Here is a 27,991-nt window from a genome sequence, read left to right as displayed (position 1 = left end):
TATTGGCACAAAAACAGACACACAGACCAATGGAACAGAATTGAGGGCCCAGAAATAAACCCACAGATATATGGTCACATAATTTTTGATAAAGGAGCCAAAATCATACACTGGAGAAAAGCCAGCCTCTTCAGTAAATGGTGCTGGAAAGCCACATGCAAAAGAATGAAACGATGCTAAATTCTTATAGCAGTAGCTAACAACTTTTCAGCAAGTCCTTCTGGTTCCATCTGAAGACATTCCCATCCAGTCCCAAGCACACAGTCTGGGTCCTCTAGGTAGATTCTTTCCTTCATTCCAAGAAGGATCTATCAAGTGCTGGCACTGTGATTTAAACTATACAATCTTTATTCTTGTGTTGCTTACAATGTTTCCAGAACCTGTGACTTTTCCATATGCAAACCACTTTAAAAATACACTACATGTGCTAGATAGCTGAAATTGCCAGGTACAGGCTGGCGAAGGTTGCTGCTTTGGGATAGTCTATGCCTCCTTTCACTCCCATTCACTTCAGCAATATTGACTGAGCATCTGCCGGAAGGGCTGGGAGGGCATTTAGCTGTGACTTTATTGTCTCCCTGACAGGTGCAGATGATCTGCCCTCCACACCTCCCCCCCTCACAGTCTGGCCAGCGAGAACGCTGTGCACCAAGGCCTGGCGGCCAGGAGGATGCGGAGCCAGCGAGCCAGGCGATGGGGGGGGGGGGGAAGAAGAGGGGGCAGACTGCAGCGATACGCCCCACACCCCTACCCCCAGCACCTGGCGCAGGAGGAGAGAGGCGGCGCACCTGGGGCGAATGGGGGTTGGGAGCCAGGTGGCCAAGGCGCGCCAGCCTGGCCGCGACACCGAGCAGGAAGTGGCTGCGGCCCGCCCTGGCGCGGCCTCGGCTGGGCGCGCCTCCTCCGCGGAGCCTCGCGGAGCAGCCAGGCCAGGAGGCGTTTGAGCCGGAGCGCCTGGAACGAGACCTAATGGCGGCGCTGGCGCTCGGGGGCCTCGGGGACGCCGCCTCGGCCGCCCTGGATGAGCTGTCCCGCAACTTCACGTATGGGGCTCTGGGCGCCGGCAACGGCTCCCTGTCGGGCGCGTGGTACCGCAGGAACCAGGTAAGGGCCGTCCGCCCCGCCGCCCGGTGGGGACAGGCGCGGGGCCGCGGCGCCTCCTGCTCCTCGGCCGCCCTCCTGCCAAGTGTCAGAAAGACACCGGGCGGTCCAAGTGGGACGAACTGACTTGATGTTTGCACACATGGGCTTAACTACCCCTCATTTGGGAGAGCGGGGGGTACCCCCAGGCTTCCTCTCATGAACATCAGTCACTGGGAGTGTGTCGCACAGGTCTTCGGTTCTGACCTCTGCGGGGTCACTCCTAAGCCTCTTGGTCCCGAACAATCCCGCCTTTCCAGCCTGAATCCTCCCTTTTCTCCTGGAAGGATTCTAGGAATGTGGGTGAATCTCCTCCACCCATATTCCGCTCGGGATCATTTCACAGTTAAAAAAGGAAAAGTGCCACCCCCTTCTCAGAAAAAGGGAGCTCATTAAGGGCAACCAAATGTCATTCCGGCGCAGATGCTCTGTGTGTGTGTGTGTGTGTGTGTGTGTGTGTGTGTGTGTGTGTGTCCGTCTGTGCCCAGTGTCTCAGTACAGCTGTTCATTTCCGTACACTTGCCTGATTCCTTTCTCACCAGCCCCTTGGGAAAACATTGTCAGCCTAACAACGTCAGCTTACGCTGGAAATATATATATTTAACAGCATCAAAGAGGATTGGAGCTGCCCATTTATTTTTGGCTTGGTTTAAGATCAGAAAAAGAGCTCTGGCGAGGGCTTCCTCTAGCCGCATTTATATTCTTCCAAGTGAGGACCAGTGATCTTGAGATGGTGGATTCCAGGCTTCTTCCTGTGTTCATAAGTGCCTTACTTTGTTCTCATTCTTTATCAAATCCTTGGGTCTTTTTATTTTACAACAGTATAATCATAAAATATGTGTTGCTGTTGGTCTAAAGTGGACTTTTAAACCAAAAATCAAAGGTCTAGAATCCTTTTATGCTTGAAAAGTTTTTCAGTGTCAGTTTCTGAAATGTTAAAATTTTGTTTTCAAAAAGTTAACACAGAAAATAACTTATATAAAGACAAAGTAAGCATGTTCACCTTAGTTTTCAACACAGGGGAGAGCATTGCTTTAAATCTTAACACAATATATACTAAATAGGAAAAATGGGGGGGCACAGAGCCTTTTGCTTATTGTATATGACCTATTCCATTTCCCCTTCCTTCCACCCAGAGCAGTTATAAAGGATAGAATTGCTTTTTAAAAGAAGTTCTTTGAGTATATGTTATATTATGCTTATGCTAGTATATGTTATGAGCATGTTATAATGTGCTTATGCTAGAAGCACTCCTAATAAAAGTTCAAGAAAGAGTTTTTCTCTTTTGATAAAGGACTTAGAGTGTTAAGTAGATGTGACCTCCCATGGCATCATCCAAAACAGTAGAAAACATTGTTTTCACAGTGGAAATCTGTCGTCATTAGTTTTCTTTAATGTTTCCTGGAATTCAAGATTGTCTTGGCTGTCTGACACCTAAATACATATTATCATGTGACATAAATGAGGATTTAACTTTATGTTTGCAAGGCTTAACTTGCATTTGACAGTATATATTTATACAGGTTGTAAAGGGTGTATCCAGAATATGCTAATTGAAATTACTCAGCTGACTTCAAAGATGGCTAGTTTGAGGTAAGACCTTATCAACTTTTCCCATTATTGTGCAAATTTAGGCCATCTTCTAAGACCTTCCTATTTTCCCCTTTCAGTAATTGCATTTGTTTTTAAGCAAAAGTAAAATTTGATTTTTTTAATTCACTCATCAGTTTGTTTAATGCCTCTAGTGCTGGCCAGGTCAGTAAAAATAAAACGGAGTTTAATTCTTTTTGACATGAACTGAAAATAGAAGGCTGAAAATGGGGGTGGCTCCAAAAAAACAAAATGTGAGATAAAAGTTTAGGACTCTCACACTCAAAATTAGCCTTGATTGCTGGAAAGCCAGAGGTTAATCAGTTTTATCACAACTGAAATATTTGGACAGCATCTGTTCACTGATAGCCAGCTCTCTATGTCTTTCCAAGTGATAACCGTCAGATCTGATAAATTAACCTTACTCATAGAAAAAGACCAACTTCCCTGAAACATTTTTAGGTAATAGATGAATATTTAACAGTGGCCTCTTAGAATCAGTGTTGTCTAAGGCAAAGATGTGAGTGCTTCTAGAGGAGGAAATCTCAAAACAAGTAGAAGGTAGTAAGTAGGGGAAAATGTAGTCATGGGGAAAATGTTTTGGGGGGCCAGGGAAGTGAGGGCTTTCCCCGTTTGTGTCACTCAGGAGCGTGCCTATAAAAGTATAGATGCAATGGAGTTCTACAAAGATATTTTCTTTACATGTGATCCACAAGTTTTCAGTATAAAAGGATAATGTTTCTAATACGGTTATTTAACTTCCTGCTTTCTATAAAGCACTGTGAGAATATTTGACATACAGTAGTTCCCCTTTATCCTTGGGGGAATATGTTCCAAGACCCCCAATGAATACCTCCAACTACAGATAGTTCTGAACCCTCTTATGTACTGGTTTTGCCTATGCAGACATGCCCATGATAAAGTTTAATTTCTAAATTAGGCACAGTAAGAGATTAACAATAACATAATAAAACTTTCTCTCTCAAAATATCTTTATTGTAACCATTGCTTACTTGAAGGAAATGGTTTGGTATCACTTGTTTCATGGGACCCCTTGCTGCAGTCTTCATGTAGGCTCAATGCCTTCTGGTGCAACCTGTTGCTGATAATCAGAACATGTTTTCTGTTCATGTCTTCCACCCACAAATGTAACGCCTTTTCCATTTTAACTAAGCACTTACCATGTGCTGTGTCTGTAACTTTTGCACTTTGAGGGGCGATGGCAAAATAGCACGAAGTTCTTTTTCCTTCTTCACACTTTCATGGATAGAAGATTCATTCTTACTGTAGATCTTAGCAAACTCAGCATACAATTTTTTTTTTTTCCTTTCCTTAAGTCAAAACTTTCACCATTTTGTTTAAAGGAAGCGCTTTCCGGCTTCTCTTTGGCATATCTGAATTGTGTATCACTACTCTTGAACTTTGGGGCCATTACTAAGTAAAATAGGGGTTACTTGAAAACAGACACTGTGATACCATGACAGTTGATCTGATAATGGAAAGGGATACTAGGGAACTAACAGGTGGGTAGCATATACATAGATATGCTGGAGAAAAGAATGATTCATGTCCCAGGTGGGATGGAGCTGGACATGCAAGATTTCATCATGCTACTCTGAACAGCATGCAATTTAAAACTTATGAATTGTTGATTTCTGGAGTCTTAAAATTTATTTATTTATTTTGACATTTAATATTATTTTAAATTAATTTCAGTTGTACAGCATAGTGGTTAGACATTTATATAATTTAAGAAGTGATCCCCCTCACTAGTCTAGTACCCACCTGGCACTGTGCATTGTTATTACCATATTATTGATTATATTCTCTATGCTATACTTTACATCCCAATGACCATTTTGTATATGTGCTGCCGAAGCAAGCACCCCAATGACTATTTTGTATCTACCAATTTGTGCTTCCTAATCCCTTCACCTTTTTTCACCTTTTTCACCTTGCCCCCAAACCCCCTCCCATCTGTCACTTCGATAAATTTAATACCCATCTCACACCATACATAGTTATTACAATATTATTGACTATATTTAATATGCTACATAGGGTATCTACATCCCCATGACTACTGTGTAACAACCAATTTGTACTTCTTAATCCCTTCCCCTTTCTTACTCACGCCCAACACCCTTCCCATCTGGCAACCTTCAAAATGTTTTCTGTATCTATCAGTGTGTTTCTGTTTTGTTTCTTTCTTTTGTTCTTTAGATTCCACTTATAAGCAAAATCACATTGTATCTGTCTTTCTCTGTCTGGCATACTCTACACAATAACCTCCAGGTCCATCTATGCTACTGCAGATGGCAGCAACCCATTTCCTTCCATGGCCAAGCATTCTCTTTCATGGCCAAGCGTATTCCATTGTATATATGCACCACCTCCTCTTTTTCCATTCATCTATCAACGGACACCCAGGCTGCCTCCACATCTTGGCCATTGTAAACAATGCTGCAATGAACATATGGGTGCATATGTCCCCTCGAAGTAGCATTTGGGTTTCGTTGGATAAACACCCAGAAGTGGGATTAATGGGCCCTTCTTTATATGTTGTTATAGCCTTTGTTTTAAAATCTATTTTGTCTGGTGTAAGTATTGCTACTTCAACTTTTGTTGCTCTTGTTTTTTGTTTCCATTTTTATGAAATATCTTTTTCCTATCCCTTTACTTTCTGTCTGAGTGTGCCTTTTAATCTGAAGTGAGTCTCTTGTAGGCAGCATATGTAAGAGTCTTGTTTTCTTATTCTTTCAGCCACCCTATTTTTTGATTGGCATTTAATCCATTTACACTTAAACTAATTGTTGATAGATGTGTAGTTATTGCCATTTTATTATTCTTTTTTTTTTTTTTAAACAGGACTTTTATTGGGGAACAGTGTGTACTTCCAGGCCTTTTTTCCAAGTCAAGTTGTTGTCCTTTCAATCTTAGTTGTGGAGGGTGCTGTTCAGCTTCAAGTTGTTGCCCTTTCAGTCTTAGTTGTGGAGGGTGCAGCTCAGCTCCAGGTCCAGTTGCCATTTCTAGTTACAGGGGGCACAGCCCACCATCCCTTGCGGGAGTCGAGGAATCAAACTGGCAACCTTGTGGTTGAGAGGATGCGTTCCAACCAACTGAGCCATCTGGGAGCTCAGCGGCAGTTCAGCTCAAGGTGCCGTGTTCAATCTTAGTTGTAGGGGGCGCTGCCCACCATCCCTTGCGGGACTCGAGGAGTTGAACCAGCAACCTTGTGGTTGAGAGCCCACTGGTCCATGTGGGAATCGAACCGGCAGCCTTCAGAGTTAGGAGCATGGAGCTCTAACCACCTGAGCCACCGGGCCGGCCCCTATTATTCATATTTTTGATCATCTTTGTTTTCTTCTTTTTAAAGAAGTCTTTCTAACATTTCTCGTAATACTGGTTGGGTGGTGATGAACTCCTTTAGCTTTTCCTTTTCTGGGAAGTTCTTTATCTGTCCTTCGATTCTAAATAATAGCTTTGCTGGGTAGAGTAATCTTGGCTGTAGGTCCTTGGGTTTCATCACTTTTAATATTTCCTGCCAGTACCTCCTGGCCTGCAAAGTGTCTGTTGAGAAATCAGCTGACAGTCTTATGGGAGCTCCCTTGTAGGGAACTAACTGCCTTTCTCTTGCTGCTTTTAAGATTCTCTCTTTGTCTTTAAGCTTTGGCATTTTAATTATGATGTGTCTTGGTGTGGGCCTCTTTGGGTTCATCTTGTTTGGGACTCTGTGCTTCATAGGCTTGTATGTCCATTTCCTTCTCCAGGTTGGGGAAGTTTTCTGCCATCGCTTCAAATAGGTTTTCAATTCCTTGCTCTCTCTCTCTCTCTCTTCTCCTTCTGGTACCCCCATGATGCAAATGTTGTTACACTTGATGTTGTCCCAGAAGCCCCTTAAACTATCCTCATATTTTTGGATTCTTTTTTCTTTTGCTGTTCTGATTGGGTGTTTTCTGCTACCTTATCTTCTAAATCGCTGATTCAGTCCTCTGCTTCATCTACTCTACTGTTGTTCCCCTCTAATACATTCTTTATTTCAGTTATTGTATTCTTTATTTCTGACTTTTAAAAATGTTTTTTGATCTCCATTTTTATGTTTCCTATCTCTTTATTAAAGTTCTCCCTGAGATCATTGAGCATCCTAATAACCAATGTTTTGAACTCTGCAGCTGATAAATTGCTTGTGTCCATTTTGTATAGTTGTGTTCCTGGAGCTGTGTTCTGTCTTTTATTTGGGACATGTTTCTTTGTCTCCACATTTTGGCTGCCTCCCTGTGTTTGTTTCTATATATCAGATAGGGCTCCTATGGCTTCCAGTCTTAGTAGAGTAGCCTTATATAATAGGTGTGCTGTGGGACCCAGTGGTGCAGTTTCCCTGGTCACCAGAGCCAGGTGCTCCAGGTGTGTCTCTTGTGTGGGTTTTGTGTGCCCTCCTGTTGTAGTTAAGTCTTGGTTGCTGTTTGCACATCAGTGGAAGGGATTGATCCTCAGGCTGATAGGTTGTGAGGACTGGCTATGACTACAGTAGAGGAGCTGTGGTACAAGGGCTGATCCTACAGAGCAGGATTGGCTATAGCAGGCTCTAGTGCCTGCCCAGTCTGCCCTTTGGGTGTGTTGTCCTTGGAGGCTGCTGGGTGATGCTCTGGCTTTGTCCAAAGCTGGCCACCAGGAGTGCCAGCCCTGAAACCTTCTGGGAGGGAACTTGTTGCAGGCCATGTTTAGCCAAAGCCTGTGCTCTGCCCTGGCCACCTGGTATGAGCTACAAAGCAATCTGTGGATGGCCGCAGCATGCACTGGGCTTAGAGATGCCTCAAGAGGCCAATCTGCCAACCTGCCAATGAGGCTGGCTGTCGCTAGTGCCAGGCTTAGGGTTGCTCAGCCAGAGGTATGGGACACACCTAAGCCAAATGCTGCTCATTTGTGAGTTTTGTGAACCTTTGAGCAATTTTACGAAAGTCCACAGCATGAGCTAAGAGAGGTTGTTTGTATGGGAAAGCCACTGGAAGCAGCTTGGGTGTGTGAATGTTGTGTGGGATGGAGTCTCTGGGAATCACTAGGGTGGGGCCAACCAAAGGTGATAGCCAGTTTGATAGAGACTCAGATATGGTGTCTGCCTGCCTCTGCATGCAGGGAGGTTGGAGGGCTTAGCAAAGAAACAATGGCTTCTGCCAACTCTTTGGTCAGAGAGAAAGGTGCCCCTCCAGCCCTCTCTCTGAAGCCAGACAATTCAGTTTCTCCATGTATGTCCCTGGCACCTTTCAAGCCACTGCTCCAGTGCTGGAACTCAGGGTGAGTGAGTCTGTCAGCAAGTAAGTCCATGCACGGTTCCTTGAAGAGGAAAACCTGGGGCTGCAGCCACCCTTCATCTCACTCAGCCATAATCTCTGCTGGTTTTCACAACCAGAAGTTATGGAGACTTCATTCCCCAGCACTGGAACCTTGGGCTGGGGAAGAGCTGGGAACCTTCGCTCCTCCAGAGGGTACCTCTGCAGCCAAGATATCGCTCCTGATTTTCAATGGTGACATGCAGGTGTGGGACCAGCCTGTTCTATGTGTCTGCTTCTCCTACCAGTCATGAGGGGGCTTCTTTATGTCCATAGTTGTGGGCTTCAGTTCAACTAGGCTTCAGATGATTCTCAATGATGGTTGTTCTATAGTTTAGTTGTAATTGATGTGGTCCTGAGAGGAGGTGAGCACAGCATTTACCTACTCTGCCATCTTCAGCGGAAATCCTCTGGAATTTTCCATTTAATATTTTCGGACTGTGGTTGATAATGAGTAATTGAAACCGTGGAAAGTAAACCCGTGGATAAAGAGGACTACTATAGTGTTCAGACCCAAACCCTTCCAGGAAAGTTATTAGGTGCTTGGGGAAATAAACTATACAGGTAACTCCCAAACAAGGCAGTCTGTGGTAGGTGTCATGTGAGTAATATAAAACCCAAAAATTCAGAGCAAGCTGGCTTTTAACAGGGGCCATCAGGGATGTTTTGTGGAGAGATGGTATTTGAGCCAGACACTTAAAGATGGATAGAGTTTCACTGATGGGAAGATAAGAGTGGAGGGTATTCCAAGAAATGGAAAAGTCTGGGGACCAAGGAGTAGCCTCTGTGGCCTGGGCATTTTTGTACCTAGAGTGGAAGCCAGTGGCCATTCTGGTTGCAGTAGAAGGTGGAGACTGATTGCAAGGTGGAAATATAGTTTGGGGTCTAAGACATAGTCATGGATTGCCTTGAAGGGCTAGTTAAGAAGTTTGGATTTTATCTTGTAGACAGTAGGGAACCATTGAGGGGTTGTTAAGCAGGGAGTGGGAGAATCAAAGCAAATTAAATAAAAGAAATTTAAATTAGGGTTAGCAGGATGCAAAGGCCTCAAACTGGCCAGCTGTGGACTAAATCCAACCCAGAGATGTGTCTTGTTAGACCTGCAGAGAGGTTTAAAAAATGTTTAATGCATTGCCAACCTTTAAAAATGAGTAGATTATATATGAAGTTTCAAGTTTCCATGATCTATTTAAATATTAGAAGCTCTAGCAACACTTGGCTCTCTTCCCCACATGATAACAGTGAGCTGGAGTTCACAGTGTAGAACAGCTGTGCTCCCCACTTAAGCTGCTCTCTTTTCTCTTATCTTTTTTACCTACTGGCCCCTGTAGGCACTTAATTTGCAACCAGTGTTAGAGGCTATTGTCTGTTTTCTGCTGTTAACCAGCTAAGTGTACTGGGCAAGTCATTATAGGCTTCAGTCTTTACCAGTAAAATTAGAGTTGGAATAGAAGATCTTCAGGCTGGTTGAATAAATAAGTTAGAGGGAATGGAAAAGAAAGGATGAATGTGGGAAATACTGTGAAGAAGGGGTGTTTTGTCACTGGTTCTTCAGTTTATGACATTGTCAAAAGGTTTATTCTACATAGGGTGAAATGAAAATTTAGAATTTCTTATGTCCTTTATTTGAACTTTTGATTTTCAATGACTTGAATTTTGAAAGTTAACATATTTAAAGGAAAATTGATACAACTTGGCAGCAAAGAGGTGAAGCAAAGAAACTGACATTTGTTATGCATTTACTATGTGACACTTTATAGCTATTATCTCATTGGAGCCCTGAAACAATCTCGTAAGGTACATATTATCCTCACTGTTCATGTAAGGAAATTGTGTTAAATAACTTGCCCCCAAGTTCTTACAGCAAGTAGATTTAACTGCAAAGCTATTTTTTATTCCATGCCTGAAGCCCATTGCTTAGAAACTAAGGCTTGAAAAGAATGTGGTGGTAAGAGAAAATGTGAGGGGGGAAATGAATATGGCTTGTCTCACTGTTCTAAAGAAAAATCACATTGAGTTTTATATTGCCATTTTATTGATTTTGCTTTCCTTCCATCTATCTCTTTTCTGCTGGTAGCTGCATCTGACTATCTCTTAAAGAAAGAAAAGTGCCGAAACTTACAAATAGCCAAAGGGCTGAGTAGAGGTTGATGAACCTTTCCATTTCCTTCCCAAGAAAAATCTCTTTTTTATTCTGTTTATACTTACTGGGTTCCTTTGTTTGTTTGTTTGTTTGTTTGTGGTTTTGGGGGGTTTGTTTTGCCTTATGTATATCCAACATGGCATCTTCCATTTACCAGATTTTCTGAGATGTGTGTATAAGGTTGCAAGAAGAGGGAAGGAAGAAAAAGATTACTTCAAAGCCAGTGTATATCAAAACTTTTGTGAAAATGATAATAATGGTCGCATGGTCCCTGTTAGAGGAACAGTCTTAGTTCTCTTGTAAACTTGGAAGACCAGGTGTTTGCATTTGTGTCTACCTGATATTTTCTTTAGGGCTTCATTCATACCAACTAGTTATAATACTTGCATTGATGCAATCAGCAAAATTCAGGCTATGGGCAACTTTGCCAGTTTATAGGTTTACATGGCTCAGTTTCTTCAAAAATGATTTTTACTAGGAAAAAAAAAAAGGGAGAGAACGTGTAGATTAAAATAGACCTAAAGTCCTATCAGAATAAAAAGACAACATTCAATTGCCATGTTTAGGGGTGCACAGTTGGGTAATAAATCTATAAGGAAAAGCAAGGAAGTGGTTGCCATAATGTCAGGCCTTGGGGAAAGGAGAGGCCGTGATGGTGTGGGGCAACGGGAGGGCTGTGGGTGGACGCCCAATTTCTGTTTCTTAATCTGGATGGTGTTATAAGGGTATTTACCTTATAATAATTCGTATTAGTAATTTATTCATCTACATCATTCTCCTTGCAGTTGTCTGTGTACATTATATTCTACAATTTAAAAATGTTTAACAATAGTAGTAGCATTGAACTTGCTGTTCAATTTGCATATTTTACCCAGGTAGTGTGGAAAATGGTATGTCATATTGCTTATGAGAATTAAACAATTCTTTTAAAAAGGTTGGTGATTGTTCAAATTGGCTATTGAGAGCTTACCACGGAAGGGATGACATTCCCCTAAGCTATGTTTTTTGTTCTTGTATAGTACAGTGTTACAAACTCCACCTCTTTACTAGATGTGTTGGCAAGTTTTTAGTTTCTCTAAATCTTGGCTTTCTCTGTTGAAATAGTAATAATAATAACACTACAGACCCAATAACATACCCTATAGCATAGCATTATAAGGTTGATGTAGGAATGACAGAAGGTATGTCAGATAGTTAGCAAAGTGCCAGACACATAGAGCACTCAATAAATATTAGCGATTATTAGTATAGTAGTATTACAGTCAACATGTACTACAGGAAATGTCATAAAACATATAGTATTTATAAATGTTAGTAATTATTGGACAGCTCATTACAAATGGAAATGAGATAAATTATGTCAGGCATTTGATGTAATGTTGCTTTCTTTAAAACCACTGATTTCTTTGTATCTGGTGTTTTCCTCACCCTCTTTGATGTTTGCCTCTCTTGCACTCTTCAAATGTATTCACATTACAGAACACTTCCTAATTGCAGTAATTTTCTAATTGGAACACTTGTTATCTTGAAATACTGAGGCAAGGATTCTTCTCATATTATCGGCCACTTTCCAGATTTCTGGATTGGGAAGATGGGTGTGTAGCACTGGGAATAGCTGACAGAGGTGCTTTGTGGCAGTAGGGTGATCACATCTCCAGACACAGACTGTAGTTTATTTTAACCCACCAGCAGGACCAGCAGTGGGCATGCTCATGCCATGTTAACATTAAGACTTTGGGGCCATTTATTTTAGCTTAGGTTTTTTTTTTCCCCTAAAAATCCAATATTGCCCTATTGAGTTTACACCTTTTGTAACCCTCTTCCCTGTGTTCTGTCTGAGTTTACACCTTTTGTAACCCGCTTCCCTGTCTGACAGACTTACATTTTACATAGCGTTCAAGCTTTTCACCTGGTCTGTCCTGGCCACCAGAGCATTCTAATTGCCTGGGGGCTGGCAGGTAACACTCCACTGCCCCTCCACATAGCTCTTAGCATGGGCACACGGTAGATTTGCCTCACCTTGTCACTTGCCTTGCTCACTGCCAGCGTGGTTTCCTGTCACCTTTGGCACATACCAGGAGGTATGGCTCCTGATATGTTTAGTCATGAGCTCCACACCTCACCAAAGATTGTGTCTGTCCGATATGACTCCTCGGAGACCCACCCTGGCCTTGAGAGGTCATATTGATGTCTGCCTAAAATGAATGTCCTGCTGCCTACCTACAGCCTCAGCATGGGTTTCCTAATTTACCTTCCTGTACCCCTCGAAGTGTTTTCGTCTTTCAGTAACTTGGACCACTATCATGACTTCTTTAGCTTGCAATAGGAGTCCATCTTTCTTCTGGCTTTTGAATGTGGCTTTCCTACCAAGAATGCTTTGTAAGTTAAGAATCTTAATTTGCAAGTCACAGAAAGCCTAACATTAACTGGCTTAAATTATAAAAGAAATGAATCAGTTTGGCGATGATGTAAAAGGCCAGAACTCTAGGTTCATCTAAACCTTGGCCCAGAGGATCAAACAACATGGTAAACACTGTTTCTCCTTCTCCTCTTCAACTTTTGTTCCTCGGGGTTGTTGATTCCACTTTTAACAGGCTCACCTCTCTAGCCTACAATTTTAGAAGGGAAAGCTTGACTTTCTCAACCAACGAAAATACATGTGCTTTAGTCTGACTGGGCAAGGGTAGGTCCACGTCTTTTCCTGTACCAGTCACCAAGGCTGGAGTTACTGGGCTTTGTGTCCCAGAAGAAATTGGGAAGGGCTGGATGAAAGAGGGGTCCTGTAACCAAGAGAAAGGGATACTGTGTGGCCCTAAAGCAATGCCCACCAGAGGGCTTGAGTCCTCCTGTGGATTATACTGTCCCCTTGGGCCACTCTCAGGCTAACACACCTCCCATCTCATCTAGGCCCTTCCCTTTCTGTATCCTGTATCATATGAGCAGCCCCTGAAAAGTAGTCCCCTGTTTAGCCTGCCTTGCCTTTGTGGGTGGGACTCCTTAAAAGCTTAGATTATAGGCTCAAGTTCTAAAATATTTTTACTAACGTCATCTCTAAACAATGACTTATTTTTTAATTTTAGACTTGTCTTCCCTCTACCTCTCCAAAAAAGAATCTGGAAAGACTTCTTGTCTTTCCTACTGATGGAAAAGTCAAAGGGAATCAGCTAGCAAAGGCAGTGTCCCTTGCTTAGTCCCTATCTTGCCTCTACATGCTTAGCAATTTTTTACTATCAACAACCACCTCTTTAGTAGGTAGGAATCTCATAAAAGTTTAGTGAATTTAGGTGAAATACATATGGCATGTGAGTATAATGCTATAACGGAGTCCTAGAAGCCACATTAGCATTGCCAATATCTCATTCAAGGTCAAGGTGAATCCTGTGAATTCTGGGGTTGGGGGGCGGGTCTTTGTTTCTTCTTCAGGCTCTGGACTTGCAGAGCTGTGATTGTTCAGAGCTGTTTGGGAGATAACTGTACTGTGTTCCTTCTTGTCACAGCCCACATTGAGTTTGATTAGCTAATCGATAATGAGGGCCTGAAATGTAACCAACATTCCACTCGATAAAAATCATAAGCAGAAATCCCTTTTCAACAGAGCAGTATTGGGCAGTGATATCAAAGAAATCAGAAAACGTAGCCTGGAGTTGGTCGTCCACTCACAGCAGCTCTGGCCAGCTACCGCCACTCACACTGGCCACCAGCCACTCATGGCAGCCCAGCTCCAGGGAGAGCTGTTGTTCACAATCTTAGCTGTAGAGGGCGCAGCTCACTGGCCCATGTGGGAATCGAACTGATAACCTCGACCGGCGTTAGGAGAACGACGCTCCAACCACTTGAGCCACTGGGCCGGCCCGGCCCTATTTTTATCCTTTTTTATGCTTCCTATCTCTTTGTTGAAGTTTTCCCTGAGATCATTGGGCATCCTTATAACTAGTATTTTGAACTCTATGTCTGGTAGATTGCTTGTCTCCATTTGTTTAGTTCTTTGTCTGGAGCTTTGTTCTGTTCTTTCATTTGGGACACGTTTCTTTATCTCCCCAATTTGCTGCCTCCCTGTGTTTCTTTCTATGTATTAGGTAGGGCTGCTGCATCTCCCATCTTAGTAGGGTGGTGTTATGTAGTAGGTGTCCTGTGGGGCGCAGTGGCTCAGTCTCCCTGGTCACCTGAGCTGGGTGCTCCAAGAAGGAAAAAAAAAGAAAAGAAAAAAAAAGAAAAGAAAACGTAGCCTGAATACTCAAAATGTAGCTCTATATGTGTGACATACATAATACATATGAAAGAAAAAAAAAGAAATAGAGACAGGCAGACAGACAGAAGGCTTTAGAAATACTTGAAAAACATCATTTGAAGTACTGGTGTAAAGCTACCCTATCTTATACTCTCAATGGAAAGCTTCAGGACTAACATTGTATAGTTATGTAATTGTAAATAAGAGAGCCAAAGCAGAAGAGGAAATATTGTAATGTACCTTTGAATATGGCTGCCTGAGTCACAACAGTGGAGAAATGGGTGGTTCTTTGTGAGCTAGGTACAGGCAGACCTCATGTTGCCAGCAGCTGCTACAGCCATAAAGTAGAGAATAATTATGTTACATGTAGAGCATTTTATTAGTGTTATGAACTATACTTGCAGACCCAAATCACATCATCATTGATGAGTCCTCTGGGTGTCACCTGAGGGTTGACCAAGATGTATGTTGGGACATGTTTGCTGGACCAGTGGGATGTGAGAATTTTGCCAGGAATGGGAGGCTTGGGGATAGGAGATATTATGTAGGCTTTGAGGACTGGCCTTTTAGAGGCAATGGAGTGTCCAAGTCAAATGCCCAAGAGGTGTAGAAAACTTGAATCTGAATCCTGCCTTGATGTCAGGTCTGGTCTGGTCTCTTCTGGTCTGGTGGGTCACAAGGGCCACAGGAGTCTCTGGCAGAGGCCTATCAGTGAGTGACAGTATCATGATTTCTCCCATCCCCTTATTGAGGCAGAAACTCACCCAATGGCTGGGTCTTGATATGCACAATAGAGTTCAGCCTCCAGGGGGATGGAGCTGGCAAAATATAGCCAGAGTTTAAGGCAGGCATTGCTCTCAAAACGGAATGTGTACTCTGGAAACCCAGGTAGGTGTGGGGGAGACTTGTAACTAAACACGTTAGGCTAGCGCTGCAAACAGCAGCCTGCAATCTGCTTCTTTGGAAACAGGATTACAGATTTTTATAATTATTATAATGAATATGTTCTTGGAAAATTTGAGAGTTATGGAAACTTATATTGATCTGGATGCAAACACTCGCATTCTTTGTGGTCAACCTGTCTGTCCTTGTTTGAAAGATTCCCTTTCCAATATTATATGGGGTTGATTTGTTTTGTAATAGAATCAAATTTAAGACTTCCTTAACTGTTAGCTCACCTTTTGTGACTATTGTTGCTGTCCTTTTAACAAAGTGTTAAAAGCCCCCAAAGGATGTGTTATTAAATGTATTAAACTTTTTTCCATCAATTTGTTTTGCCAAAACGTAAATTTCTCAAGAGCAAAAAACATGGTGGCTTCTTAAGTAAGCTTGGTAAGGCTTATCCTCAATGGAGTTCAGTTTTTAAAAATAATGAATGTACAATTATGTAAGGAAATGTGTTCCCAAGTAAAAGACAAAATGTAATAGTTCTTAATTGTATGGGAAGGCAATATGTTGGGCTTTTCTGCCTAGGTTTTAAAGTTGATTAAAAGTTGGCATGGAACAGCTTGTAGAATGGCAATGATATACCGTGTTATGTAACCCTGACCTTTTCTGCTGGCTTTAAATCACCAGATTTGGATCTAGTGTCATGAAACTTTCTCATAAGAAAGACAATAAGCTTACAGCATACAATAACCAAGATAAAAAAATTTTAAAATTTGTTCCTGATTGATTTTCTTTCTTTCGTCTTTTCACATATGGGATTATAGTTTTACCTTAGTGTTGCAGACAACTCAATTATTATATACAAGGGCAAAGGAGATTAGTGGTGAGAATAGTCCAACCTGTTTAGTAGTCTAAAAAGCATTGCATATTTCAGGTTGTCTCCAACATTTACTGTAATAAATATGAATATTGTTTCTTTAAGCCCTGTTGTAGTTAATTCTCCTCACATCTTCTCTAAAGTTCTGAGGTAGTCTCGTAATAGTTTTCCTCTTTCCTGGTCTTGCTCCCTGCCAGTCCATCCTCCATACTATAGCTGGTATGAGTCTTCTGAAAGTCAAATCTGGACCTATCTTTCTCTACTTTAGAGTCCTTCATGTCATAGAACCACCTACAGATCATGGCACACTGCCAGCCTCTCTAGTCCAGCTATTCCTGCATCTTCTGCTTCAAGGCCCTTCAGGGCACCTTTTTTACTGATGATATAATTAAGTTAAAGGTCTTGAGATAGGGAAATAGCCTGGATTATCTGGATGGACCCTAAATGCCATCACATGTATCTTTATATACAGGTTTTGCACTCCAAATTCACCATTTGCAAATCAGTCATCCTTTTGCAAATCAAATTCACCTTTTTGCAAATAAAATTCATCCTTTTCCCACAAAAATGTTTTCTTAATCTTTGTAATAAAAATAAATCCACTGTTAAGTTATTGTTAAAATTAAACATTTTATTGCATGTGTTTAATAATAAACATAAAATACTTATTTAACATCAGAAATACTTATTTACTTATAGCTTCGTTTATCACGGTTCTCCTGCTGCTACTAATGTTAATTTCATATACATATTCACAAAATAATTATGACAATCTGTAGGAGTAATAGTTGCAACGGAATGATTAATAACATCTACTAAACGTTCATGGTTTTATAGATCAGCCAAAATATTTCTTGTGCAGAACTTAATTTTTGAAAAACAAAGGTACAATCGAAAGTTAATACTCCAGCTCATGTGACTGTACCAATGGTTAGAGGACAAAATGTTTCTCTAATTGCAGCAATAAACATTCAGGGAATGCTGTGGCATGAAATAATTGCATATTCCACAGTTACTTCAAATATTTTTTGTGAATTTCTTCAGAGATTATTGCTGACATTGGATGAAGATAATATGGAGGAAGTGTGGTTTATTTTGGACAATGTAAGCCTCCACAAAACCCAGGAATAATGTGATCTTGTTGGTCAGACAAGACATACTTTATTATTTCTACCACCATACTTTCCAATGATGAACACCATTGAAAAAGTTTTTCAAAAATTAAGTTCTGTGCAAGAAATGTCTTGGCTGATCCACCCAACCATGAACATTTAGTAGATGTTATTAATCATTCCATTGCAACTATTATTCCTACAGATTGTCATAATTATTTTATGAATATGTATATGAAATTAACATAAGCAGCAGCAGGAGAACCGTGATAAACGAAGCTATAAGTAAATAAGTATTTCTGATGTTAAATAAGTATTTTATGTTTATTATTAAATACATGCAATAAAATGTTTAATTTTAACAATAACTTAATATTGGATTTATTTTTATCACAGAGATTAAGAAAACATTTTTGTGGAAAAATTTGATGTGCAAAAGGATGAATTTGATTTGCAAAAAGGTGAATTTGATTTGCAAAAGGGTGAATTTGGAGTGCAAAGCCAGTAAGTGGGAGGCACAAGGAGATTACACATAGAAGAGGAGAATGCAGTGTGGCCACCATGGAGACAGAGATTGGAGTGATATACCATAAACGAAGGATGGGCCAGCAGCTACCAGAAATTGGGAGAGGCAAGAAATGGATCCTCCACTAGAACCTCCAGAGGTAGTACTGCCCTGCCATCTTGATTTTAGCCCAATGAAATTGATTTGGAGCTTCAGGCCTCCAGAACTGTGAGAAAATAAATTTCTGTTGTTTTAAGCCACCAAGTCTGTGGTAACTTAATAGTAGCCACAAGAAACTAATAACACTCTCCAAAGTGGGCAGATTTGCACTCTCTGTCTCTTCTGTAGAGCATACCTCTACTATAAATTTAAAAGATAGTAGTTGCTTTTTCTATTTCTTCTGAGCTTCTAGAGGGTAATTTGCATGCTCAATTCCTGACATCAGACCTAATGTTTAACAGTTCCTAAATAAATATGAAATGGATTCATGACTGAATGCATAGTATGTGACGTTAGCTTCCTCAGGTTGTCTGTCTCCCAGATCTACCATATTCTCTATGATCAATTTCAGGTCCTTTCCTCCGTATTGTGAGTTTTTCCTAAGCAATGTCTACATGTGGTTTTAAGGTGTGCAATGGTTTTATTTTTCTCTTTAATCTTTTCTTGGTTCAACCAGATTTTTTTAATTTCTTGCTTTTATTTCTTTTCTTGTTATCATTTCCTCTTTTAACTCTTTTTAAATGAATCCATATTCTCTTTAATTTCATTTAGTCTGTAAAGCACTTTTTTTTTCACTTCTTACTTTGAAAATTTTCCAACCTATAGAAAATTAAGTAGTACAATAAACATCATATGTCCTTTACCTGGAGAGTCACCAATTGTGAATATTGTGAAACATTGTGTCTACCTGTTTATTAGGTGCAAATGCAAATCAACCCCAGTTCATTCCTAAGAGTTTCCTGTGAGATGGGATGAAATGAATGCCTATTTCTCAGGCATATATCCCCTTTCAGGTTCAGGCTCTTAAGGTCATTCCTGCAGTGATTAGATGACCTAAATCACTCAACCTGCAGTCTTTCTTGTACTAGAACTAGATCTGTCATTTCCTTGTTCAGACATATTTTACTGCCTGGAACAGGAGATAGCATTATTCCAAGTGGGAGTTGAATAAGGCTATAACAGTGTTCAAAACTAGCTCTGAATCTATGGTTCTTTTGAACCATGTACTAGCTCCATTGGGGTCTGATTCTGAATTTATGTTTTGAAGGCAGAGCCAGGAATATGGTTGAGTTCAAAGCCAGAACTGATACAGACTGTTAGCAATTCCATACACCCCTGTTATCGTATCCCATCTCCATTTGGCCAAACTGTCCCACCCATGAATTATAGGTCAGTAACTTTTTGCGAAATTCTAAAGAACATTCTGGCACAAAAAAGTAGGATAGAAGATTGTTATTCCAAATAAAACAAAAACATCCTTAATATATATCAGTGCTGATATTTTGAACCTCATTCTAGATAAGTTGTTTGTTGTGTGTCCCACCATCTGTTTGCCAAGATATCCTGGAAAAGCCAGAAATTAAGCTACAGTGGTGACAAAAGTGAGCACTACAAAAATTAAGGTCATCTGTCTGTGTCTCTGGCTTGTACTTCTAGCTGCTTGATTAAGCTGTGGAGCAACCTCTCCTTCTATTATCTTTGCATTATTTTATTTTCACCAAGGAAAAGAAACAGATTCTGCTAATTTTAAAACCACAGTAAATTGACATTGACTAGCCAGAAGGTTATTTATTGCAATCTTTGGAAAATAGTGATTCATTGATGAGCTGGATGCCTTGGGGCCAAAATTTGCCTGCTATCTAACTGTGTGACTTCACACAAGTCACTTTCCTTCTTTGGCCCTCTGTTCTTTTTCCAGACCAGTCTCCCCATCAATAAGAAGGGTTTGAAGGGAAGAGAGGAGCTCTAAGCTTCCGCGAATTCTAAAATGCTAGAAAACAGATAACACTCTGAATAAAAGTAATAATGTAAACTAGACATCTTTAACCTAATTTAAATGGCAAGTTTATAAGGTCATGCTCACTGTATGCAAATGGTACTTCTGATTGCAGATGAGGATTCTGTAGTCATTAAAGCACACTTACCAGAGCCTCTAATTGGAAACAGCACTTGGTAGTGGTTTCCTCAAGTTTCTATATGTCCTTGAAGATAATTAAACAACCTTTTAGAAACACTGCAAATTTGAAGCTTCCCTCCCCAACAGTTAGGTTTGTTAATGAGGATTTGCTGTATCACTACTATTTACAAGTATGTATTAAAATAATTTAATGAGCATGCAATTAACCTTGAATAATTAGGTAAATTTTCAGAAAAATAAAAATAAAATACACCAGTTTATACTGAATATTATCGGGAAAATATTTCTTGTACCTGTTTTATATCTGTATATTTCTTGCTCTTTTAGAATAATATGAATTAACTAGATTTTAATGTTCAGCAGGCAGCTTAATTGCACTAGAGGACACTCTTAATTGTTAAAATCTGAATTCTGGGACAAGCTTGTGTTCTCATAAAAATGAGTGTTTGGCGAACAAGACAAACAAACAAAAACTCATAGACACAGACAACAATTTAGTGGTTACCAGAGGGTAAGGGGGCAGGGGGATAGTAGAAGAGGGTAAAGAGGGTCAAATATTTGGTGATGGAAGGAAAACTAACTCTGGGTGGTGAATAAACAATGTAATATATAGATGATGTATTATAGAAATGTACACTTGAAACCTATATAATTTTACTAACTCTAGTAAATTTAATAAAGATCAAAAATGAGTGTTTGATGTATTTAAACTCCAATTTACTATAAAATACTCCCTTGAGAAATTCGTAGGGCCAAAGGTCAAAATTTACTCTTTCTAGACAATCTGGTAGTAGTAGTTCAGTTCAAATAGTATTTAATAAATAATTTCTTTGTGCCAGATCCTATACTAGTCATTAGGGTTACAAAGATGAGTTGAGTAAATCACACCTCTGCTCTCAAGGAACGTATGTATGGTGTAGAGGAGAAATGAACTTATAAAAAGTAATTACAGTACAGTATAATATATGTACTGATACAAGTGTATAAAGACTCAATTCAGAGGACGGAGGTCAGAAAAGCTAAGCTAGAAGATAGATATGAAGAAATTATTTATAATTCAGTACAAAGAGATAAAGAGTCAGAAAATATGAGAGTTAATTTAGGACAAAAGGAGGATAGAATTAGAAAGTCTAACATACTCATAAGAGGAATTCCAAATGGAGAGAATAGAGAGAATAAAAGAGAGATGATAGTCAAAGAGATAATAGTTGAGAATTTAAAATTGATGAAAGACACGAATCCTCAAATTGAAGCATTTGTCCTAAGCAGAAAGTAATTCACATATAGAAAAACTGTGGTGAAACTGCTGAAAACCAATGACAAAGAAAATCTTGAAAGCATCCTGAGAAAAAATGACAGATTACCTACAAAGGAGCAAAAATTAGATTGACAACCTACTTCTCAACAACAGTAAGGGCCAGAAAACGTAGAATACCATCAAATTTCTGAAGGAAATAACTCTCAGCCTGTATTTATATACTCAAGATGAAAGATGACATGAAGATGTTTGCAGAATAACAGAAAATTTCAAATCAAAGGATTTCGTTAAAAGAGCTACTAAAGTTTTCTTCAGGAAGGACACTGAACCCAGAATTAAAATTAAGATACAAGAACTTAATATTCCAAAAGTAGGATAATCTAAATATTCATCAACCGATTGATACATAAATAAAAATGTGGTATATCAGTAAATGTTATATAGCCATAAAAAGGAATGATAATGGTACATACTACATACATGATACATGTTACAACAAAATGATCTTTTAAAATATCATGCTAAGTGAAGAAAACCAGACACAAAAGGTCACATTATTGTATGAGTCCATTTACATAAAATGTCCAGAACAGGCAAATCCATATAGACAGAAAGTACATCGGTGATTGCCAGGGACTGAGGAGAAAGGGAATGGGAAATGACTGCTAATGGGTATGGAGTTTCTTCCTGGGGTGATGAAATATTCAGAAATCAGATAGTGGTCATGGTTGCACAACTCTGTGAATATACTACAAACTTGAATTGCATACTTTAAAAGGACAAACATTATGGTATGTAAATTATATCTCAATAAAACTTTTTTTTTTTAAGAGCTGTTTATGGCTCTTGATAGGTGGCCTCCAGGAAAGGGCATAGTCTGTGGCTGAACTTGACCTGCAACAAGGCCCCTCCCAGAAGGCCCTGGGCCTGGGAACCTAATAGCCAGCTTTGGACCTCACGGCCAGGAGCTTCCAAGGATGACACATTCAAAGGGAAGACTGGGCAGGCACCAGAGCCCTGCTAAAGTGAATCCTGCTCTGTAGGGTCAGCCCCTGCAACACTGCTCCTCCACTATAATCACGGCCAGTCCTCACAGCCAATCAGCCTGAGGGTCAGTCCCTCCCACTGGTATGCAAACAGCAACCAAGGCTCAACTACATCAGGAGGGCACACAACCCACACAAGGGACACACCTGGAGCACCCAGCTCAGGTGACTAGGGAAATTGCACCACTGGTCCTCACAGGACACCTACTACATAAGGCCACTCTACTAAGACCAGGAGACATAGCTCTACCTAGCACATAGAAACAAACACAGGGAAGCAGCCAAAATGGGGAGACAAAGAAACATGTCCCAAATAAAAAAAAAAAAAAAACAAAAACAAAGCTTCAGAAAAAGAAGTAAACAAAATGGACACAAGCAATCAACCAGACACAGAGTTCAAAACGCTGCTTATCAGGATGCTCAATGATCTCAGGAAGAACTTCAACAAAGAGATAGGGAACATAAAAATAGAAATTGAAAACATTAAAAGAAACCAGTCAGAAAGAATGAATACAATAAGTGAAATGCAGAATACATTAGAGGGAATCAACAGTAGAGTAGGTGAAGCAGAGGATCTAATAAGCGATTTAGAAGATAAGATAGCAGAAAACACCCAAACAGAACAGCAAAAAGAAAAAAAAGAATAAAAAAAAATGAGAGTACTTTAAGGGGCCTCTGGGACAACATCAAGTGTAACAACATTCTCATCATGTGGGTACCAGAAGGAGAAGAGAGAGAGAGAGCAAGGAGTTGAAAAACTATTTGAAGAAATAATGACAGAAAACTTCCCTAACCTGGGGAAGGAAATAGACATACAAGCCCAGGAAGCACAGAGAGTCCCAAACAAGATGAACCCAAGGAGGCCCAAGATATATCATAATTAAAATGCCAAAGCTTAAAGACAAGAGAATCTTAAAAGCAACAAGAGAAAAGCAGTTAATTATCTACAAGGGAGCTTCTATAAGACTGTCAGCTAATTTTTCAACAGAAACTGCAGACCAGAACGACTGGTACAAAATATTCAAAGTGATGAAAAGCAAGGACCTACAACCAAGATTACTCTATCCAGCAATGCTATGATTCAGAATCAAAGGACAGATAAAGAGAGTCCCAAACAAAAGGGGTTCATCACTACCAAACCACTATTACAAGGAATGTTAGAGGAACTTCTTTAAAATGGAAAAAAAAAAAAAAGATAAAAAATATGAGTAGTAAAATGGCAATAACTACATATCTATCAACAATTACTTTAAATGTAAATTAATTGAATGTTCCAATCAAAAGATAGGATGCCTGAATGGATTAAAAAACAAGACTCTTACATATGTTGCCTACAAGAGACTCACTTCAGATCAAGAGACACACACACAGACTGAAAGTAAAGGGATGGAAAAATAAGGACCTGGTAATCTCACTTCTGTATATTTATTCGAGGAAACCCAAAATGCTACTTTGAGGGCATCCATATGTTCACTGCAGCATTGTTTACAAAGGCCAAGACATGTAGGCAGCCTGGGTGTCCATCAATGGATAAAAAAAGAGGAGGTGTAACTTTTGAGTATATACAATAGAATATTGCTTGGCCATGGGATAGAATGGGTTCTTGCCATCTGCAGTGGCATGGATGGACCTGGAGGGTGTTGTGCCGAGTAGAGTATGTCAGACAGAGAAAGACAGATGCAGTGTGATTTTACTTATATGTGGAATCTAAAGAACAAAAAACAAAACAAACAAAACAGAAACAAACTCATAGATACAGAAAAAATTTTGATGATTGCCAGATGGGAGGGCAGTTAGGGTTGGGTGAAAAGGGGGAAGGAATTAAGAAGTACAAATTGGGACTGGCCTGGTGGCTCAGGCGGTTAGAGCTCCGTGCTCCTGACTCCGAAGGCTGCCGGTTCGATTCCCACATGGGCCAGTGGACTCTCAACCACAAGGTTGCCAGTTCAATTCCTCGACTCCCACAAGGGATGGTGGGCAGCACCCCCTGCAACTAAGATTGAACACAGCACCTTGAGCTGAGCTGCCGCTGAGCTCCCAGATGGCTCAGTTGGTTGGAGCGCGTCCTCTCAACCACAAGGTTCGACTCCCGCAAGGGATGGTGGGCTGTGCCCCCTGCAACCAGCAACGGCAACTGGACCTGAAGCTGAGCTGCGCCCTCCACAACTAAGATTGAAAGGACAACAACTTGACTTGGAAAAAAAAGTCCTGGAAGTACACACTGTTCCCCAGTAAAGTCCTGTCCCCCTTCCCCAATAAAACCTTAAAAAAAAAAAAAAAAAACCTGACAGCCAATCTTATACTCTCATAGATCTGAATAATATAATTAAAACAAAAAAAAGAAGTACAAATTGGTAGTTACAAAATAGTCATAGGGATATAAAGTAAAGCATAGGGAATATAGTCAATAATATGGTAATAACTATGTATAGTGCCAGGTCAGTACTAGACTAGTCAGAGAGATCATTTCTTAAATATATAAATTGAAAAATTTTAAAAGGGAGGGGAAAAGTGAAGGGGGAATAAAAGCTCAAATTTCCAGGCATGAAATGGGTCATGAGAATATAATGTACAGCATAGGGAACATAGTCAATAATAGTGTGATAGCATGGTACAGTGTGAGATGGTTGCTGGACTCATCATGGTGATCGCATCTTTAGGTATATAAATGTTGACTAACTGTGGTGTGCACCTGAAACTAATATAATATTGCATGTTAGTTATGTTTTAATAAAAACCTTTTAAAAAGAGCAGTGGCGAACAAAGAAATAGATAAACATGGATAAATAAGGCAAGTATTGACTGTATAACACAATAATAACAGTGACTAAAACATCAATAACGTAAGATAGGCGAGAAGAGACTTAGTTAAATTAAATGGAAGTTTTTATGTTTAGAAGGATGGGAATTTTGAATATTTGAATTTATGTTGGGAATGCATGATAAACTTAATAATGGAGAAACTTTTATCCCTCATACATTGCTGTTGGGAATATAAAATGGTACAGCTGCTCTGGAAAATAGTTTGGCACCTCCTTTCAGAACTAAAAATGGATTTACCATGTGACCTAGCAATTACACTTTGAAGCATTTATGTCAGAGAAAAGAAGACTGATTTTCATGCAGAATTTGTACACAAATCTTCATAGCAGCTTTTTTCATACAGCCAAAAACTAGCTGTCATTATTTGACATTCAGTGTCACCCACTGAATGTCAAATGTCACTCAGTGGCTGAATGGCTAAACAAACTGTGGTGCATCCATGCCATGGAATACTCCTCAGCAATTAAAAGGAACAGACTATTGGGCCAACAACTTGGATTAACATCAAGGTTGATGCCAACTTCAAAAGGTTACATGGTTTCATTTATGTAGCATTAAGATAGAGAACAGATTAGTGATTGCTAGAGGTTAGGGATGGGGAGGGAAGGCAGATGGGTATGTCTCTAACATGAGGCAATGGTGGTGGTATGTTATGGTGGTGGTACAAACGAGTATCTTAAACACACACACACGCACACACAATGCAAGTGACTGAAATCTGAATAAAATAAGACCTTTACCAATGTCAATTTCTTGGTTTTGATATTATTGTAGTTGTGTAAGGTGTTAACACTGACGGGAGGACTCGGGGAAGAGTACATGGGACCTACCTGTACATTTCTTTACAACCTACTGTAAGTCTATAATTATTTCAAAGTGTAAAACTTTAAAAAATTAACAGTAATTACTAAAAGAATCTAAAAAAAGATGTTTAACTTCCTAGCAAGAATAGTAGAGGAAAGAAAAGAAAACTCAAAAATCCAACAGGATTCAGGAGAGGAGAAATTAGAAAGCAAAGAAAAAGCAAGAAAACTACAAACACAGAAAAAAAGATAGTAGAAATAAATGAAAATATATTTATAGGGCCGGCCCGGTGGTTCAGGCGGTTAGAGCTCCATGCTCCTAACTCCAAAGGCTGCCGGTTTGATTCCCACATGGGCCAGTGGGCTCTCAACCACAAGGTTGCCAGTTCAATTCCTTGAGTCCCGCAAGGGATCATGGGCTCCGCCCCCTGCAACTAAGATTGAACATGGCACCTTGAGCTGAGCTGCCTCCCGGATGGCTCAGTTGTTGGTTGCAGTGCATCCTCTCAACCACAAGGTTGCCGGTTCGACTCCTGCAAGGGATGGTGGGCTGCGCCCCCTGCAACTGGCAACAGCAAATGGACCTGGAGCTGAGCTGCACTCTCCACAACTAAGACTGAAAGGACAACAACTTGAAGCTGAACGGCACCCTCCACAACTAAGATTGAAAGGACAACAACTTGGAAAAAAGTCCTGGAAATACACAGTGTCACAGTGTTCCCCAATAAAGTCCTGTTCCCCTTCCCCCAATAAAATCTTAAAAAAAAAAAACCCAGAAACTATTAAAAAAATATATATATATATACACATATATATGTGTATATATACATATATATATATATATATATATATATATATATGTAATCAGAATAAACAAAGTGGAGTAACCTTCCCATTTGACAAAATGTCTCAGGGTGTTTTTTCCAGTTATTTTTTATGTATAAGAAAGCTGACTAAAATATAATGACACAGAAATGTTGAAAGTAAAGTGATGTGGAAAGTTGCAAGTACCAAAAGAAAGCAGCCACATTATATTAATATCCAATAAAATAGACTTTAAAGCAAAACCATTACTGAGATTTAAAAAGTCAATACATGATGATAAAAGGAACAATTAACTGGGAAGATGAAACAATCCGGAACTTGTATACACCTAACACTATAGCTTCAAAATATGTAAAGCAAAACTCAGTCGATTTAAAAGGAAAATGGATAAATCCATGTTCGTAGTAGATTTTTAATATACCACCTAGGCAATTGATAGACAAAGTAGTCCAAAATTTAGTAAGAGTATCAAAGATTTGAGCAATAAATTAATGGAGATAGATAGATAGATAGACTATGTAAATATATATAACTCAATTAAATACTTTCTTTTCAAGCATACGTGGAATACTTATAAAATGTGACCATACACTACAAGTTCACAAAACAAATTTCAATTTACACCATGTACTAAGTCAAAAAGCATAATTTACATGCAACATATTTTCTGCTGACAACTGAAAATTAGAAAATTAGTAACAAAGTGATAACCAACACCCCAGTTTGTTTAAAAATATTAAAATGCACACCTCTAAATAATACAAGCCTCAGATAAAAATAAGATAATTAGAAAATATTTAGGACTAAATGCCAATGATAACTGTACATGCCAAAACTATACAAGCAGCTAAAACAGAGAAATGTGCAGCCGTACTTGCATATATTATTAGATAGAAAGAGGAAAAACTAATGAGTTAAGGGTCTAAAGAAGATGAAAAAAGAAATATTGAATAAACAAAATAAAGATAAAAATAAATCTAGGAAGGAAAGAAATATGTCAACTTCAGAAAAAAGTTACTTGTCACTGGGAGGGAAGAGACTGAAATAGAGCTACCATGTTTCCCTGAAAATAAGACCTAGCCAAACAATCAGATCTAATGTGTCTTTTGGAGCAAAAATTAATATAAGACCCATATTATGTTATATTATATTATATTTATTATATTATATTATATTATATTATATTATATTATATTATATTATATTATATTATATTATATTTTACCCAGTCTTATATAAGACCCAGTTTTATGTTATAGTAAAATAAAATTGCGTCTTATATTAATTTT

The 27,991-nt window shown here is 39.5% G+C and overlaps 1 protein-coding gene across 2 annotated transcripts in view; it reads left to right on the top strand.

Annotated features, from left to right (window-relative positions):
• Positions 1-684: 684 nt before the first annotated feature.
• NIPAL2 (NIPA like domain containing 2) overlaps positions 685-27,991 on the top strand; it is a 79,554-nt gene continuing 52,247 nt past the window's right edge. Inside the window, exon 1 of one of the 2 annotated variants that reach the window (XM_033125732.1) lies at positions 685-1,104. In XM_033125732.1, coding sequence (XP_032981623.1) covers positions 694-1,104 — 411 coding nt within the window. In that variant the 5' untranslated portion in view covers positions 685-693. The remainder of the gene's footprint in view (positions 1,105-27,991) is intronic. The other variant, XM_033125731.1, reaches the window with a different exon arrangement.

Source organism: Rhinolophus ferrumequinum, chromosome 14, assembly GCF_004115265.2.
Source record: "Rhinolophus ferrumequinum isolate MPI-CBG mRhiFer1 chromosome 14, mRhiFer1_v1.p, whole genome shotgun sequence".
Classification (NCBI taxonomy): domain Eukaryota; kingdom Metazoa; phylum Chordata; class Mammalia; order Chiroptera; family Rhinolophidae; genus Rhinolophus; species Rhinolophus ferrumequinum.
The sequence above is the reverse complement of the archived record's forward strand: the minus strand, read 5'-3'. Positions and strand labels throughout refer to the sequence as shown.